This window comes from Sabethes cyaneus, chromosome 3, assembly GCF_943734655.1.
Source record: "Sabethes cyaneus chromosome 3, idSabCyanKW18_F2, whole genome shotgun sequence".
NCBI lineage: Eukaryota > Metazoa > Arthropoda > Insecta > Diptera > Culicidae > Sabethes > Sabethes cyaneus.
Window position 1 is genome coordinate 100,855,637 of NC_071355.1, and position 18,332 is coordinate 100,873,968.

Genomic DNA, 18,332 nt, shown 5'->3' on the forward strand with positions numbered 1-18,332 from the left:
GTCTGAAAGGTTCGAATTTTAGTATAATCAGGCCATTCGATGTCTAAATGACTTTAGCATGGGTTTATTCTCAGGCCCCTCATCACCCTTCCTTCATACTGAATTCTATCTATACTATCCCGATAGTTAAAATGCACTGGTTTAACTGCGACAGGGATGGCTATAATTGGGGACAGCGCTGTCATGTGAAATGAGGTGGATAAAATAGAGAAAGTATTGAAGGAAGGGTACCCAATTACACACAAGCAAAGCACGCATAAAATTTAATAAGCATATCGCTCAATAGCGGTTATAGCAAAAATAAATGCAGTGCGGGTTATACAGCAAACACCCGGGCAATATCACAATCACACTTATTCTGCGAGGCGAGTGACGTGACTATGTTGCAGTCACCGCGAATCAGGTGACAATTGTCACCTAGGTGACTCGCCTTGTCACTTAGGTGACAAGGGTTTCTTACCTAGGTGACACGATTGTCAGTCACTTAGGTGACTCGACTCGCCGTGGCGAGTCACGGCGAGTGACAATTGTCGTATTGAGGCATGTGACTCGCAGAATAAGGGTAAATAGATCAATGATATTGGTCGCAGTGATGTGATGAGTCCATACAGGAAAAAAAAGATGGCAACCCCATCACGAAACTCGGTAGCTGAGCCCTAGTAAGGCAACCTAACTAAATCAATTACTACGGAAATTCAAGCGAATACTGATCAGAACATTCTGCATCGACGTAGGCAACGAAACAAGGATGACGAATGCAAACTTCGTAGGGGAAGACGGGGTAAGACGGCCACCCTAAGCGAATAAATTGCTAGCCTAAAATGTGTACGAAAATTCACATTTTCTTGTTCCACACATGGAAAAGCATTCATTTATCTACCATTAAAAATTATATAAAGAATAAATTAGTTTATTTTTCCGTGATTTTTCATTAATTTTCGAAACGTATAAAAATTAGTCGTTCACAACCAGGCGGGGTAAGAAGGACCACCAAAGGGGTAAGACGGACCATGGCGGAGTAAGGCGGATTGTTGCAGATTTGATGGTTTCTTTAAGTTGTAAATTGCAAGTTGCAATTTCAATATTATTAACTAAGTAAGAACAAGTTCTTAAGGGGTTTTTAGGTACATGCTAAAAGAAGGTATAGTTTAATTTAGACACCTACTAAAAGAAGGAACTTTACTACTAGTTCAATTTTGAAAATAAGAGTAGACGTTATTTTACTCCACTGGTTTTTATTTACTCTTTTCTTGGCGTTATTTTTGTTGATTTGTCAGCAGGACGTTTACTCTTCGAATACCATTAACTTTAGGTGAAGGTAAAGAAGGCAACGTTAAGTGAATTGGAATCATCGAATTTTGATTCCGTTAGATCCATATTTACATTGATTGTGTTATTCGAATGGCACTTGTTGGCTTGCGGCTTCTTTTGACGTGGGAGGCTCTGTGTTAGACAGGATGATCTCAGATTCAGGGATAATTTTTATTACAGGTGTAGTCTATTTCGAAAAAGACACTGATGAAGCCTGATGAAGTCGTAAACGAAATGCGTCTCTGTCAGAATCATAAAATAGTTAGTTAAATTCAACAGGAAAAAAGTTAGTTTTTTCATTCAATATTTTTAAAATCTATTTAGACACTAAACAGAAGAACTTTAGGCAGTTATGAGCACTATGACGTATGGCCCTTTTACCCCGTGAAAAATGGCCCGTCTTACCCCTAGCTAACAATTTACATTATTTTGCTTTTATCTCTCAATCCGTACTATTTTATATACATTTTCCGCCACACGCAGAACAAGAATTGCCCAATTAAAGTCAGTGGTAAGAGAAACGCCAAAATATTTAGCTTTTTTTTGTTGAAAAACCTTAAATTTGTTGCTGCTGAAATTATATGGCATGAAGACACTGCGAACGAAAAGTTTGTTTTGATTCTAGTTTTGACGTTGGATACGGCCGAGTGCCACAGGTTGTCTCGAAAGTGTTTAGATAGGCTAATAAACAAAACATACTGGGGCATGTGTACAAAATTTAAGGATTTCTTGACGAAATCGATGTGGTCCCTCTTACCCCGCCGGGCCTTCTTACCCCTTGTTCCCCTACTTGGAACTGTAGATTGCTGAATTTCGCAGGTGGTGATCGGCTGCTGCTCGAACAGCTCGAACCTCGTAGACGCGGCATCGCAGCTTTGCAGAAAAATCTGTCACATAGGAGAGAAGGATTGGAAGATCTGCAGCGGAAAAGCCCAGTTTTACCAGTGAACTGAAACTGGGAGCGAACTGGGCCGTGCACTAATTACGTAAGGATTTTTCCTCATTTTGGAACCGCCCCCCCTTCCCCTTATATAAGATTTTGCCCAAAGCCCCCCTCCCCCCCTCTGCCCCCGTAAAATCTAAGTAAGATTTTTTGAACCATCAAAATTCAAGTTTTATTTAAAAAGTTAGACATTGAAAGAATATTGAAGCCAACAAAGTTCAAACAAAAACAAACAAAATCAATTATCTGTTGTAAATCCTTTCATAGCCCACTCACGAACAGAACGTATTTCAGCATTAAAGTTGTCAATAGATGTTGGTACATGTTAAGAAACTCACTAGCTTTCACATAATTTGCATTGATCCACCCTGCATCCTCTGAACATGTGTCCTCATCAAGGAGCATACGCAGAACTTCATTACCTCTTCTAGATGATTCGCGACATGGTCTCATCTTGGTATTAGCACTGCGTTGCGTCTAATGTACAGATCTGTAATGACCGTCCACGGTTTCCTTTGAAGCAAAATACTGACCGCACTCTAGGCACACGCGACAGGCAAGATCTTTGGGAATAAATGCAATACATCCCAAGAAACATTTTTGTTGTATAGTAGCTTATCAAGCACTTGTTCCATTGGTACAGCTATATATTAGTTGAATAAGCTACTTTTAAACAAAAATGTTTCTCGTGATATCATAAGGGATTTTGCGGCTGCCTTGCGGGATTGGGATAGGCAATTGTAACGAAATATGTTGGAATAATAGCATAAACCGATGACATCAGATGGCTCTGGAAAAAGTAGGCCGACTGCTGTTTCCCTGAATGGAGTATTCCACCACGCACACATATAAAGATTTTTTGACATTAGCTGTGGCCCTCGCTGAAGCTGTTTGCAGTAGGAATAATATCAACAACATCAAATTCCAAACTCCCGGATCCTCTCCTCCACTATTTGCTCCCCTCTAATGAATGCACATACGAGCCCCACCTAATGTCATTCTAGTTTAGTGACGAAACCGCAAATTACTTCATGGGCAAGGCTAAAATACTCAGCAGGTTGCTACGCATTTCCTTGCAGCATGAAGGATTTCAACACTTCACAATTTAACTCATCAATTTAAAATTTTTTGTAACAAGTAACATGAGTTGTTATTAAAACATGAGAATTTTTCATAATTTTCCCCCCATCATGCCTTACGTAATTAGTGCACGGCCCCAAACGAGCTCTCTAGTTTTGTGCAGAATGCAGGATCACGTGATCCTGCAATCAAAGAGAGATTGTGTCTATTGAGGATGAAGGGCCGTTTCTTCAATTACAGCATCATCAACGTGCACTGCTTACACGAGGATAGATCCGATGATGATAGAGAAGCGTTCTACGCGAGGCTGGAGCCAATGTACGACAGCTGCTCGCCACGGGACATCAAGATCGTAATTGGGTATATGAACGCCCAGGTCGGAAGGGAAGAAAAGTATAGACTGGTGATAGGACCCCATAGCCTGCACACCGACACGAACGATTCAACGATGTACAAACTTCGCAGCTTCCCAAGGCTTGGTGATCCGAAGTACCTTATTCCCAGGCAAATATCTACAAAACTACACGGAAATCACCTAACCAACCTACAATGAGCCTGATTGACCACGTTCTCATAGATAGCCGGTTTTTCTCTAATATCACGAACATACATTCCCTACGGCGGCGTATATTGTATATGTGCGCTCAAAACTGTCAACCGTATACCAAACACGTCAAAGCCGTCCTCCTCGGGTAAGCATCAGGCATCAGATATTCCGCAATTTGAAGAAAACTGGATGCGGCACTACCTTCTTCCGAGGAGTTAAGTGTTTCAAACCTTGAAGACGGTTGGGGCAGAATACGATCGGCTATTGGTTCGATGGGGATGCCAACAAGCGGTGGAGAGAAAAAAATAGCTTGGAAAAATTATCTGAGCATTGTCACTAGAGAGAACTTGGCCAAATACTTATGAGCAAGGAACCAGTTGACCACAATCCTGAGGAGTAAAAAGCACCAAAAGGGCAGAGACCGTAAAGTGAGGGATATGTAGGGTCGAGAGAGGAAATCTAATCACAAACGAGCGCGAGGTGGTCGACATGTGTAAGCAGTTTTTCGATGAACACCTCAATGGCAAAATTGCAGAATTAGGCGGAATGAAAGTTAACCTAGAAGTGTTAAGTGCCCATGGAAGTTAGTATTCCGATAGTATTCGCGTCCTGAAGAAATCAAACGACAAATTGTATTGCTGAAGATCAACTGATAAGGACCGCCTACCGACAGAGATTTACGAACAAGACCGAGCAACTACGCTGGTAACGGCTCTACACTCGCAAGGTTACCGAGTCTGGTTTGCCAAGCGACTGGTCGTGGGTTCGAATCTTAGTAGTATCAGACCATTCGCCCACGCATCACATCACATTTTTATTGATTTCAAAGCAGCATACGATACAACCAGCTATGACAGAAAATGCACGAACACGGTTTTCCGGATAAACTGACGTGACTGATCAGAGCTACAATGGATCGAATAATGTGTTCCGTGCGCGTCTTGGGGACACTGTCGAGTCCCTTCGAGACGCGACGAGGGTTGAGACAAGAAGACGGCCTATCCTGCATGCTGTTCAATATCGTTATTGAGCGACAAGCGGGCACCGAAACGAGAGGCACGATTTTCACCAAGGGTAGCCAACTTTTAGTCTTTACAGATGACTGATGGATGTCATAGCCAGGAACTTTGCGAAAACGAAGGCTAGGCCAGATTAAAAGCGGAATCTGGGAGGATTGGGATAAAAATAAATGCGTCAAAGACTAAATACATTAAAAAAGGAAGATGTTAAAAAAACGCGTGCCTCCCACGGACGGTAACATTTGACGGCGATGCAGTAAAAGCCGTAGGTGAGTTCGTGTATTTGGGATCGCTGGTGACCGCTGAAAACATGACTGGTAAGGAGATCTAGCGGCGCTTTGAAGCGGAATATCGGGCTTTCTTTGCCCTTTGCGAAACGCTACGATCAAGCATACGCCGCCATATAAAGCTAACAAATATACAAAACCCTTATTAGACCGGTAGTTGTTTATGGACTTGACACCGTGACGCTACTCACGGGAAACACACGCGCCGTTGCCGTGTTCGAACGAAAGGTGCTGCGGACGATATTTAGCGGAGTACAAACTGAAAGCGGAGAGTGGCGGAGGCATATGAATCACAAGCTATAGGTACTGCTTAGAAAGATTCCCATTGTACATTTGGCGAAAGGCGGTAGGTTACGGTGGGTCGGACACGTCGCAAGGATGCCGGATGACAGTGCGACGAAAACAGATCTCTTCAACAACACCACCGGCACCAGAGACAGGGGGCTTAACGTACAAAATGGCTCAACTAGGTGGAAGGTGAATTGCGACTTCTGAGAAATTGGCGCTAGATCGATTTGAATGGAGACCATTTCTTGAAATAGTACGAGTCACCCGGTTCTAGGCTGCTGACCACAACGACGACTGCGGTACTAGGGTGGTCTAACCGGTAGTACCGAAATCGGTAATACCGGCCAATAGTGATTCACAAATTTATTTTTTAAATGACAAACTCCGCTTAACCTATAGATACAAACTCGGCATGACTTCTAATTAAAAAGTTACTCCTCAATTGAAAAAAATACCTTTCTAAATTGCGATTAATGAGTAGCTAGTCAAACTAGTCGCTTTCCACTTCAGTTTCCATTAGCATGGCTCATGTTGGGCAAAACGCAATCATGTAGGATTTTTTCATTATTATTTTGATTGTAATTCGATATTTTCACTAATTCATGCAATGTATATTTCACACAATACATCTATTTTAGAAACTATATCGTTTTTTCCAAAAGAAATGCTTTGTGTGCCAAGCTGACAGGTCTTGTTTATTAGGAATTATATCAATTTTTATTGGAAACATGTGTTTCTACTGAAAAAATTTAACTAATACAAAAGTGCTCAAAATAACTGATTGTCTGAACCGATCTATCAAGTCTGTCTTTCCGATCTATCAAGTTGAAGGTATTCTCATTTCTCAATGTGTGACGATGGTCTTTTAGTCAACAGATATTCAAATTAAAAGGCCAAATTATTAGCCCTCATTAGAGGTAGTCTGGAAATAATACTGACAATGTTATTGTGGAACCTTATTTTCAATTGATCCAGCTTCGCGCTTCATTGACTATGCATGTACAGGTCGGAAAACAGGGTATGTATTGCAAGAACGGTGATTTAATGTTTATACACGCAGCTTTGTTTTGATCTTACATCAACACCACAGGCAGCGACGGCAGCACCTTTAGCAATCGGCAGTGGTGCATATTCATTCACGCGATGGCCTCGTCTCACCTCCAACGACGGGAAGATGACGGATGCAGCTATATAGAACGCTGTGACGGCTCCAAATGAATCAAGTACAACGGTTCCGAGCAGGCAATGGACAAAAACAAATACTCCGGCCAACAGTATGGCGCACGCTCAAGGGACTGTTTGTATTAGTTTCAGCTCTATAGACATGCGGGTGGTAGGAATAATGAAAAATAAATTTCGCTTCTTTTGTTCACTTGCATTCGCGGTATTCACTTTTGTTTTGGGTTGATACTAAACCAAAATATATGTAATTTCTTGATTCTTCTATTATATCACATATTTTCTGAATAGATTATCATTATTAATTTAATGACATAGGTAATCACCAATGATCTGTTAGTCATCACTGTAACTTATTCATATTGCGGAAAAGAATTCCAACGATGTCAATTGGTACGTTTGCAAAGAATAGCTATGTGCAGCTATTAATTTTCATCCGTGTGTACTTGTCACTTATAAACACCGCTGGCTCCTTCTACTCACTAACTGTTGGTTTAGCTTCCCTTTCTAATAGACCAGACCAAACGATTCGCGAAACCACGATTCATTGCAAGGAAACCGAACTCTTTCAACTACAAAAGGCAACGGAGAAAGCCAACACAACAAAGCAAAGCAGATTCAGTTGAACGAGTGGAAAACTCCGATGATCATCATGAGCTTGACTAAACTTTAGGGTGGTTCTTAAAATGGATTGCAATGCATCCAGTCGATGAAAGATGAAATAATTGAAAATTATTAATAAAAAATCTCTAGTTCACCAACGCAATACAACGAAACGCATTGCATTTGGTGAAAGGACACATTAAGAAATCATTTAATTGATTTGTTACAGATATGTTTTTAAAGAAGACATTTCAATTAAGACACGCGGGTTATTCTGTAACCGGACACAGAGATCCATTCTGCGAGACGAGTATTATGAGAAATTAAATTTTGTTGCGCTGCTATTCGCATTTACTTCGGTGTTGTTTAAATTAAGTCACATGCGGCAATGATAGGATACAAACTAATACTAGGTTTTTCTTGATTAGCAGAAATGTGCTTCGCAACGAATTGTGGATAATCTGTATGGCACTTCGGTGAAACCATCACGATGTGTTCTTACTAGACAGTAACGCAATATAGTTAATGCGATTTTTAGTTAAACATGAGTCACTGAATTCATTTGCAAGAACCACCCTAAAGCCTCACAGCTGTGTTTAGTCATATGCTACTGATCACTGCTTACTTGATCGTAATCAATCGTCAAAAGCTCGTTTTGATTTGTACACTCGTTTTATATGCACATTCAATATAGGCATGTATTTATGTCACGCACTATCTCTATGCTGAATTCAGTAGAATGAACACCTTCTCACTGGCTGGTTATTGATAACTATTCGACTTTTCGTTCAAAAAGGCTGCACTATGTTTTCACTAGATAACTAACACCATCAAACACAGAAAAGGGTTTTGTCACCGATAAGGCGAACCTAGAGGCGAACGCAAGATTTCGCGCGACGTAACACTTAGTGATTTATATGCTTTATGAAGTCAGTACAACAGCTATAATACGATAAAACAAAACTGTATGTTAATCGTTCTACCAAAACGGAGAAAACGTAATAACACGACAAGAATATCGCGAATAGACGAACAACAATCAAAAACGCACTCACTTAGCAGCTGTTGAGTAGTGATACTGAACGAAATGCGAAATGCCGTATAGACGTGATGTGACTGCAAGCATCATGAGTAAAATACAAGGGGTTTCCTACAGTGGAGATTACATGCAATCTACCTCAGAGAAAAAATATTTCTGATTCGCTCAAGGGGTTTCCAACAGCAATGATTCCTATACGCACTTTTAAAAAATGTTACTTTTGATTACTTTACTGATTATCTCTGATTACCAGTAATCAATCTCTTGTGATTACTATAAATTAAACATGATTACCAATGATTACTGAAGATTATTATTGATTACTCGACTGATTACCATTGATTACCTAATTAATTCGAAAATGATTACAAAAATAATCTATGATTACTACGCACTTATACGCCTTACTGGAACCCCTTGGATTCGCTATGACGGAGCCGAAAAAGATTTTTAAGCCTGTTCGCACTTACATGAAATCCCATGGCGAACTGTCAACGTGTGGGAAAACAAAACCAAAAATATTTCTCTCCCTCTTTTTGTCACACAAAAACCAGAAAAATTTCAACAGCTCCGTCATATAAGGTTTTGCAAGGTGACGTCACGAATGAACCGGAATGAACGCAATTCACCCATTTGACATCCACTCGTGGTTTGTTTACTTTTTGTTAGGCAAACGCGATATGCATAAATTGAAGTTAAACGTTTTAAAAGCGTATTATCCAGCAGTGTCGCCCTCCAAACTATTCGGAATGGCAGTTTTTGTGCTTTTCTGACTTGCCCTTAAGGCCGTAACCAATATTCACTTTTAACATGTTAACCCACGTTCTAAGTCCATGTAAACAAACCACTGATAGACGTCAAAGAAGTGAGGTTATGCTCGCCCGTGCAAAACCTTATAGCGAATAATTACTACTTCTGAATAATTTGAGCGATTTTGGGTTTACACCGTTTACACCTAGGCACAGAGCAATGTGATATATACAGGTGTGGCAATGTTGGTTAAGTGGTATTAGTGCAATGAAGCAAGTTCATCATGGTGTGGGTGAAATCGTAAATCGACCAATCACGATGAAGCGTGACGTCAAACTCCAAAAACAAACCCCATTGTCCGACGCGGTTCGTTTTTGTAGTTTGACGTAGTTTTCTGATTTTTCACTACTAATACCAACAAATGTCTTCATCTGCCACACCTTTTTAAATCTCATTGGGCACAGAGAACAGATTAACAAGCTCGAAGAATGTAATCGATTGTTTGTGTGAAATCTGCTGGTGACGCGTTTGCCAAACGCATAACAACCACAGAGAACAGACTACCAGTAGAGTGACTATATACAGAGTGGCGACAATGTCAAAATTGGAATGATAATTATCTGTCAGTGTCATTCCAATCGAGCAGACGACCTATCCAACGCGTATGCAGGAAAGAGAAAGAAAAACCTTGGAAAAACCGCATTGCATACATTTGGGATGACTTGTCGCCACTCTGTATATAGTCACTCGAACTACCAGGTAATCGACAAAAAATGTGTAAAAGATCTTTATGTAATCTACGAGTAATCCTTCGATAGAGCACCCCTCGAGCAGTAAGTGGCAAATTAAATCTTGATGTCGCTGCCATCGCTACTATGTAACTCCAGCACAAAGTAATATTGATAAAGGTATTGTGCTTTGCAGCTGTACTTGGATTAATCCAGATTATTTTCTCTAATGCCAATGTATATGACAAAACAAAATAGCAACATTGCAGTTGTCACTCTTTCTCTTTCTCACTCACAGGTCACAACATTCGCATTGTCGCACTTTTTGTGCCAGTCGCACTTTTAGACTGCGGTGTCCAGTAAGGTGCAAAATGCGGGATGCATGGATATTTTTTGATGCATTTGGCAAACTATTTCTGGAGGCCGTCAGATTTTACACACAAAAAATCGATTACTTTCTTCGAGTCTGTTAACCTGTTCTCTGTGGTTGTACTTCCACAACTAGTGACACCGGCCACCGATTCATGCAAAGCTGATGCGAAAGTGCGTTGGCATCGCCGTGAAAAGCGGAAGAGAGAACACACGAAGAAAACCTCTCATTGTCACTTAAGTCCTTCGGAAAAAGTATCCAAGATTTGTACTATCGTCAATATCAACGTTACTTGACGTTATAAAACAAAACATATGGGTCGAAAGTATCACACCTCACGCTTGAGAATCACTATAGTTAAAGTGACCAGATTTTCTGTGGATGACTGCGGGACGTATTGAATGGCTTATTTGTTAAATCGGTTCGGTAGTAAAGATGGAATCATTTAGAAATTGGGCACTTCATTGCCGGCGTTCCCAGAGGCCGTGGATGCTACCTTTTGGTAGCGATGTGTTAAATATTTGTAAACAGTTCTGTTCGATACCTGGGCCCCTGTTAGTTTGACCATTTTTAATCTGAACACTTTTTAATTTGAACTCCGTTGGTTTGCACGACGTGCAAATTAAAAATGGTTCAAATGTCATTCTCAACATGACATCATTTGCTTATGCACGCAATGCACATAAACACGATTTGTTTGTACTGACAGTGACCAGAGCTGCCACAAATACAGATATTTGTGCATGCATAAATTTGGGACCCATCAAATATTTCAGTTGCTGTGATTTCTGGCTCTACTAATGCTCCTGAATTTTAAAGTATTCCATAAACTATTTATGTTATTTAAAAGATTAGATCGAGAAAATAAAACACTCCGGAGAAAACCATAAGGTCCCAAATTTATGCATGCACAAATATCTGTATTTATGGCAGCTCTGGCACTGACCAAGCGTGTTTATTCTGTTTCACTTTCCGTGTTCCCAACGATTATGATTGAAATCCGATCGGAAACGAAAATATTCGCTGCATGCAAGTTGCAACTGCCAACTGAATCAAACCATCAAAACAATAACAAAGAGCACGGCGGCCAGTAATACGAGTTTCAGCATATTTAAGGTGGCCAGTTGTTTAAATTAAAAAGTAACCCCGTTAGTTTGCACGAGGAATCGTTCAAACGAATGGGGGTCCACTGTATATTTTTTTCGCAGTGTAAATGTAACGTGGTTTCGAGATATTTATTATGCAGGAGGAGAAATGAAAATAATTGTGTGCGGTCACCTGCACAATCCATCAGCGTCGGCTCGGGAGCTGGCGAGACTGACGGATTATCCTAAAAGAGCTGTGGTGTGAGTAATTGAGGGGTGCGCCTCATTCTTGCTTTTTGCTCGGTAGATGCACAGAGAACAGATTAACAGACTCGAAGGAAATACCGTGGACCCCCGTTCGTTTGATCGTTTTTGATCTGAACACTTTTTAATTTGAACCCCGTTGGTTTGCACGACGTGCAAATTAAAAATGGTTCAAACGTCATACTCAATATGACATCATTTGCTTATGCAGACAATGCTCATAAACACGATTTGTTTTTGCTGATCTAGCGTGTTTAATCTGTTTCACATTGCGTTTTCCCAACGATTATGGTATAGAAATCCGATCGGAGAATGAATATTCGTTGCTTGCAACTGCCTATTGTATCAAACCACCAAAACAATAACAAAGAGCAGGGCAGCCAGTTCACACAAGTTCCAGCATATTTAGGGTTACCAGTTGTTCAAATTAAAAACTAACCCCGTTAGTTTGCATGAGGAATCGTTCAAACGAACAGGGGTCCAAATCGATTTTTTTGTGTGTAAAATCTGTCGGTAGCGCCCTCCAGAAATAGTTTGCCAAACGCATCAAAAAATATCCATGTACCTTTATCAATATTTCTTTGCGCTGGAGTTACATAGCAGCGATGGCAGCGACATCAAGATTTAGTTCACTCAAAATAATCCGCACATATCTAATGGAAAATTTCCATATGAAAATCCTTATGATTATTATGTGCCACATATAAACACAATCCGCCCAGAAGTACACATGAAAATTATATGTACGTGAATAGTATGTGCAAATTTTAAAGGTAAATTTTAAAAACACATAACAGGTAACTGTTTGGCACATAAAGTTCATTTACTGGGCACATGGAAAAAATCTATGTGTGAAACACATAGAAACTATACGAAAAGTTTTTTCAGTGTTTGCCACTTACTGCTCGAGGGGTACTCTATTGAAGGATTACTCGTAGATTAATTAAAAACCTTTTACACTCTTTTTGTCAATTACCTGGTAGTCTATTCTCTGTGGTAAAGGGTAATTGTAGAGCTAATTGCTATCTACAATATTGCTGAAGAAAGTATAGTTTTATTTTTTGTATTCACAGCGCAGTGGGGTTGCTCCCCCTTTGGTAGCAAAAAGAGCGCTAATTGGGCTAACAACGGGGTAGCAGGCCCATAGCGCCATAAACACATAATATAGAATTATACTTTCTTCAACAATATTGTAGATAATAATAGAGCTTTCCAGTTATGTGAGTATTGGTGCTTGAAAATGAGGCAAACAACAACAGTAAATAAAAGAGATGGATTCCTTTGTCACCAAGGTACAGAATGAATTTCGTCTTCCGCTGGCTTAAATACCAGCAAGTTTTCAAAATATGTGCTTGAATTTGGAACAGGATGAAAACTTTGAGCGAAATATGTGCTCTGCAGTGTGGCAAACGGAGAAACACAACTAGTAATCGCTATTTTTCGGTTTGTTTCTCCAGCATCAGCTGTTCCCCAAAATGAGGTAAACATCATGTATATACACGCGTATTTCGTGTTCGCTAGTGTGGGTGCTTGAGCTGTCAGAAAGCTCTAGTAACTCTACAATTACTTTCTACACTACTTGCACAGAGAACAGATTAACAGGCTCGAAGAAAGTAATCGACTTTTTGTGTGTAACATCTGTCGGTAGCGCCCTCCAGATATAGTTTGTCAAACGCATCAAAAATATCCATGTACCTTTATCAATATTTCTTTGTGCTGGAGTTACATAGCAGCGATGGCAGCGACATCAAGATTTAATTTGCCACTTACTGATCGAGGGGTGCTCTATTGAAGGATTACTCGTAGATTACATAAAAACCTTTTACACACTTTTTGTCAATTACCTGGTAGTCTGTTCTCTGTGCTACTTCGAATTCTATTTCGTTGAGGCACTGTAGTCAAATGAGCATCTTCTGAGGAAGAATACCGAAAGAAGCCTGGATGCAACGAAACTCTCAGGGCTGTCTGCAAGGCGCAGGCCAGACGTTGGAATTGAACTCTTGATAGTCAACTGCGGTTGAGGGTCATTCGAAAAGTTAAGGCTGATCTCAGCATCACGGATTGTGCTTTGGCGAAAAAACTGAATACTAACCGCTGTACTGTACGTCGACTCCGTCTCAAAATGGCTAGAATCCGGTCTCGAGAGCTGCGTGGCCGGGTGGTGAAAAAACGCGATGCATGTGTCTGACTCGATGATGACAGGCTTGGCCGCCGTTGGTAGCAAAAAGAGCGCTCTTTTTGCTACCAACAGGGTAGCAGCCTTATAGCGCCGTAAATACAAAAGATAAAACGTTACTTTCCTCAGCAATATTGCAGATAATAACTAATTCTACAAACGCTCAATACAGCACTTTTTCAAATTTTGCTTCGCTGTTGTGTAATAATCAAAAGAGCAAAATCGAAGCGAAATGAATAAGCTTCAGAGAAGGCCGATTTCAGCCAATCCCAGGGATTAAATTTTTAAGCTCTGGCTTGCGGTAGTTTTTATAGTGGATTCGAGATTGGTTTTGGGGATGGGTTCGTGATAAAAGATCATGACTTGGCAAGGGATCTGTGAAAACCAGTGACGGATAAGAATTCGGAGATACACAGGGGTAGGTGTCCCACCGGGCAGATTTTGCCCTTCATTAAGTCCCATGATAGCCTGCTGCAGTTTCAGCATGCATGCTACAATGGACAATGGACTTTAGTTCATCTCAAAAGAGCTGAGTGCACTAAATTGACCCTGGATTCGTCCAGTATTGAAATACTGGGGGATAATGAAGCGAAAGCTGAAGATAAAGAGAACAGTCACCAACGACATTGGTCAGATGAGGAGTTCGAGGTGCCGGCTGGCCGGGGTCGTGACTTAGGAGGGTGTGCACCGGCTGACGAGCGGTGTCAGCAGTAGGTTTTTTCATGTAATGTAACATAATTTCCTATCTAAAAATAAAAAATAAGAAAACTTATCCAATTTAATTCTACTATGTGTACACATGGTAGAATTAAATTGGATAAGTTTTCTTATTTTTTATTTTTAGATTTCGTATTCTACTAAGACGCTCCAAAAACTTTAGTCATAATTTCCTATGTTTCATCCTTAGAAACTGTTTCAATAAAAAAATCAATGCGGGACACTTTCCGGGACAAGCCATCCAAATCCGGGACAGTCCCGCATAATCCGGGACGTCCGGTCAGCCTACTATAGTGAAACAGTAGACCAGATTCAATTAGTGCACGGTAATTCAACTACAGAGACCAGACATTTAGTGGAGGTGCCTAGAGTACTGAATACAGAGATTGACCATGGTAACTCAGTAGCTCGCGAGTACTTGTCATCATTCAACCAGCGACACACGTTTCATATAATCAGTGAGTGTCGTTGATTTAAGGATGTGAGTTATTGAATGACATGGCCAGTCTCTCAATTCAGTACTCTAGAGGTGCCAACTTGGATAGGACTAGAAACATTCAGTATTTCTAGAGAGAACATGTGCCAAATTTATTTGAGAAACTTTAGATCTCGACCAACATATCTATTCAATCCGCACTGCAAAATGTGTAAAATGTGTTGTTAGATTTTGGGCCCTATTCTCACAGTCACCTCACCTCACCTTACTTCTCTCACGTGCCCTATTCTCACAGTCACCTCACCTAACGGCTCCCTGTTTGATTTGTACAGTCACCCAGGTGAGCTGGGTCACCTAGGTGACTGTGAGAATCGCAAATTGTCACCTCACCTGAAAAATGTAGGTGAGGTGACTGTGAGAATAGGGCCCGAGGTGACAGGAAAGTGAACGAAGTGGGGTGAAGTGAGGTGACTGTGAGAATAGGGCCCTTTATTGCGTGTGTGTTGTTTGTCACTAGCAATCCGCTTCCTCATTCAGACAATCGTCCTGGAGTGTTTTTTTTCACCCAACCCATCGTCCTTTTAACGATTAGAGAAGAGTTAATCAATTAGAATTTTTCTCGCTTCTCCATCGGACGTGGTCGCTTGGTAAAGCCTTTGGGGCTTGTTCGTTTCTCCGTCGCAAACTGCATGAAGGCAGTATTTTCTTTGGTTCCGCCATCCGGCATCTGCATATAAAGTCCCCTGCACATCGGTGCTATCAATATCCAATGTGCAAATGAGAGATTCTCTTTGCGTCTCATCGCTTACGCTTATTACGGCGGCATAACGGTACTTTACTCGAGTCAGTTAGTCTGTTATCTATGATGATAAATCTTATATTAAGGTTCAAACACATTTATCAAAGCACACAGCATAATGATAAATTTTCATGAACATATCTTTCATTTTAAGCATGAGCACTGCCTTGAAAATCCCAGAAATTGATGACGCGCGTTCTAACCTTCTTAAGTAATTTGTAGTTAGGGGCCGTGCACTAATTACGTAAGACATAATGGGGGGAGGGGGGGTTCCGCGAAATCTTACAAAATCTTATTTGGGGGAGAGCGGGGTTTAATCATTTCTTACGTAAGATTTTCACACTCGAAAAAATTCATATTTTTAATAGCAACTCATGTTGCTTGTTACAAAAATTTTAAATTGTTGAGTTAAGTTGTGAAGTGTCGAAATCCTTCATGCTGCAAGGCAATGCGTAGCAACCTGCTGAGTATTTTAGCTTTGCCCACTCAGGGAAACAGCAGTTGGCCTAATTGTTCCAGAGCCATTTGATGTCATGGGTTTATGCTATTATTCCAACATATTTCGTTGCAATTGCCTATTCCAATTCCGCAAGGCAGCCGCAAAATCCCTTATGATATCATGAGAAACATTTTTGTTTAAAAGTAGCTTATTCAACTATGTATAGCTGTACCAATGGAACAAGTGCTTGATAAGCTCCTATACAACAAAAATGTTTCTTGGGATGTATTGTTCTTCTGTTCCCCCTTCTGTTCTTGGCTGCCGCATGTGACCAGAGTGGGGTCGGTATTTGCGTCAAAGGCAGGGCCCGACATCGTCGAAACAAATAAATGAAACTGACTTTCTCTTACGTTCGCTTCATACATGAAGTGACTTGCTTCATTTGTTGAACAGAACGTTTCAAGCAAGCTTCAGTGGAAGTTGGGGGCTGTTTCAATTGACGACGGCAGGAAGTCAGGCACGATTTGTCAACATTGACTAGGTTAATTTTAATATGCGTTGCATTGTAGGAAATGTTACTCAAATTCAATTTATTTGCATTCAAGGTTGCTGGCCTTCTTCTGAAAATTTGATAGAAAAGTAGATGAAGTGAAACCCGTTTCACTGACGCTGTCTGAAGCCAGTTTGAAACTGAAGCGGTGCTGCTTCTGTTGAAACCGAAGCTTCACTGCTTCATTGTTGAGTGACGCTATGCAATTGAAGGTGACGTTATCGGGCCCTGGTCAAAGGACACCGCGGATGGTCATTACAGATCTGTACATTAGACGCAACGCTGTGCCAATTCCAACCATGTCGCGTGCCATGTAGAAGAGGAAAAGAAGTTCTTTGTACGCTACTTGACGAGGACACGTGTTCACGATTTAGAGTGAGTTTCTGAGCATACACCAACATTTATTGACAACCTTAATGCTGAAATACGTTCTGTTTGTGAGTGGGTCATAAAGGGATTTACAACAGATAATTGATATTATTTGTTTTTTTTATGAATTTGTTTGAATTTTGGTTATTATGAACTTGTTTGAACTTTATTGACTGTTTCAATATTTTTTCAATGTCTAACTTTTTAAATAAAACTTGAATTTTGATGTTTCAAATAACCTTACTAAGATTTTTTAAGGGGGGAGGGAGGGGGGATTGGCCAAAATCTTATATAGGGGGGAGGGGGGTTCAAAAATGAGGAAAAAGCCCTTACGTAATTATTGCACGGCCCCTTATTGCAATTAATTAGATTTTAAGTAATTTTATCCGAGATTTACTAAAGCTTGAATCGATGTCTGTTCTCTCAGAGAACAGAGAACTTCTCTGTAGTTTACTTTATCCTATTTGCCATATAAAACAAATTACTTACAGCTTTATCATCATCGAAATCCCAATCCGGTGAGGCTTGTCGATTCGCGTCATTATTAGCCGGAGAAATGGCAGAACTAGGTGAGTTCTGCGGTTCTTCTGGTATGACAGAAAAACGCCCCAAGAACGGTGAAACTGGTCCATAGTTTCCTATGAAATTAGAAGCATAAGAATGGTACTATGGTGCTATAACATTGCTTGCTCGGAGTTACCTGTTTGTGGTATTAGCCGGAATCTACCGACAGTTGTTTCTGAAAGGCCTGGTGATGGTGCCGAAATACGAAATCTGCCACGACGCGTTGCCGAACCATCATCGGTACCGCTATTAGTATCGTCTTCCATCACATCTGAAACAATAATCACATGACAAAAGTTATTAGCGTAAACTGCTTGAAATTTGGCTTTGGAATAAGTTTTAACAAGATTTGGTTTTTATATCACGTACCTAGAACCTACCTACGTTAGAAAAATTACCAAACAGAACTACTTTTCTAGATTCATTAATTTCAAAAGCTGTTTAAATTTTCGTGAGATTAAGCATTGTATTGTTTCTTATGGATTATTGTTGTTAAACATTCAGTTTTTATTTGTCAACTAAAAACTAAAATACACAAATGTTGAATTACAGGTCATTGTAAAGCAGTGAATGGTTCAAATGCAACAATTGTCGATGGCGCTTAATATTAATTGTTTCACCAGAATTTGATAGCACTCGGCTGCCGAAGCGTTTTATTCCATTCCGCCTAATTCATGCCAAAAAGATTTTATTTCGTATTGCGCGAGAAAAAATTTGTGCCTCTTCATCTCCCTTTTATTCAACTCCATGATACTTCACACATCACAGAGAACAGACATCCAAGCCCCT

At 40.4% G+C, this 18,332-nt stretch overlaps 1 protein-coding gene across 4 annotated transcripts in view; it reads right to left on the minus strand.

The window, feature by feature from the left end:
• Nucleotides 1–17,814, minus strand: part of LOC128742240 (uncharacterized) — a 131,290-nt gene extending 113,476 nt beyond the window's left edge. The window contains exons 1-2 of one of the 4 annotated variants that reach the window (XM_053838535.1): nt 17,680–17,814; nt 17,469–17,617 (exon numbers count right to left, since the gene is read on the minus strand). In XM_053838535.1, the coding sequence (XP_053694510.1) occupies nt 17,469–17,617; nt 17,680–17,809 (279 nt within the window). In that variant the 5' untranslated portion in view covers nt 17,810–17,814. Of the gene's footprint in view, nt 1–6,552; nt 7,227–7,882; nt 8,296–17,468; nt 17,618–17,679 lie in introns of those variants that run through there. The other 3 variants (XM_053838533.1, XM_053838534.1, XM_053838532.1) reach the window with 3 other exon arrangements.
• Nucleotides 17,815–18,332: the final 518 nt, after the last annotated feature.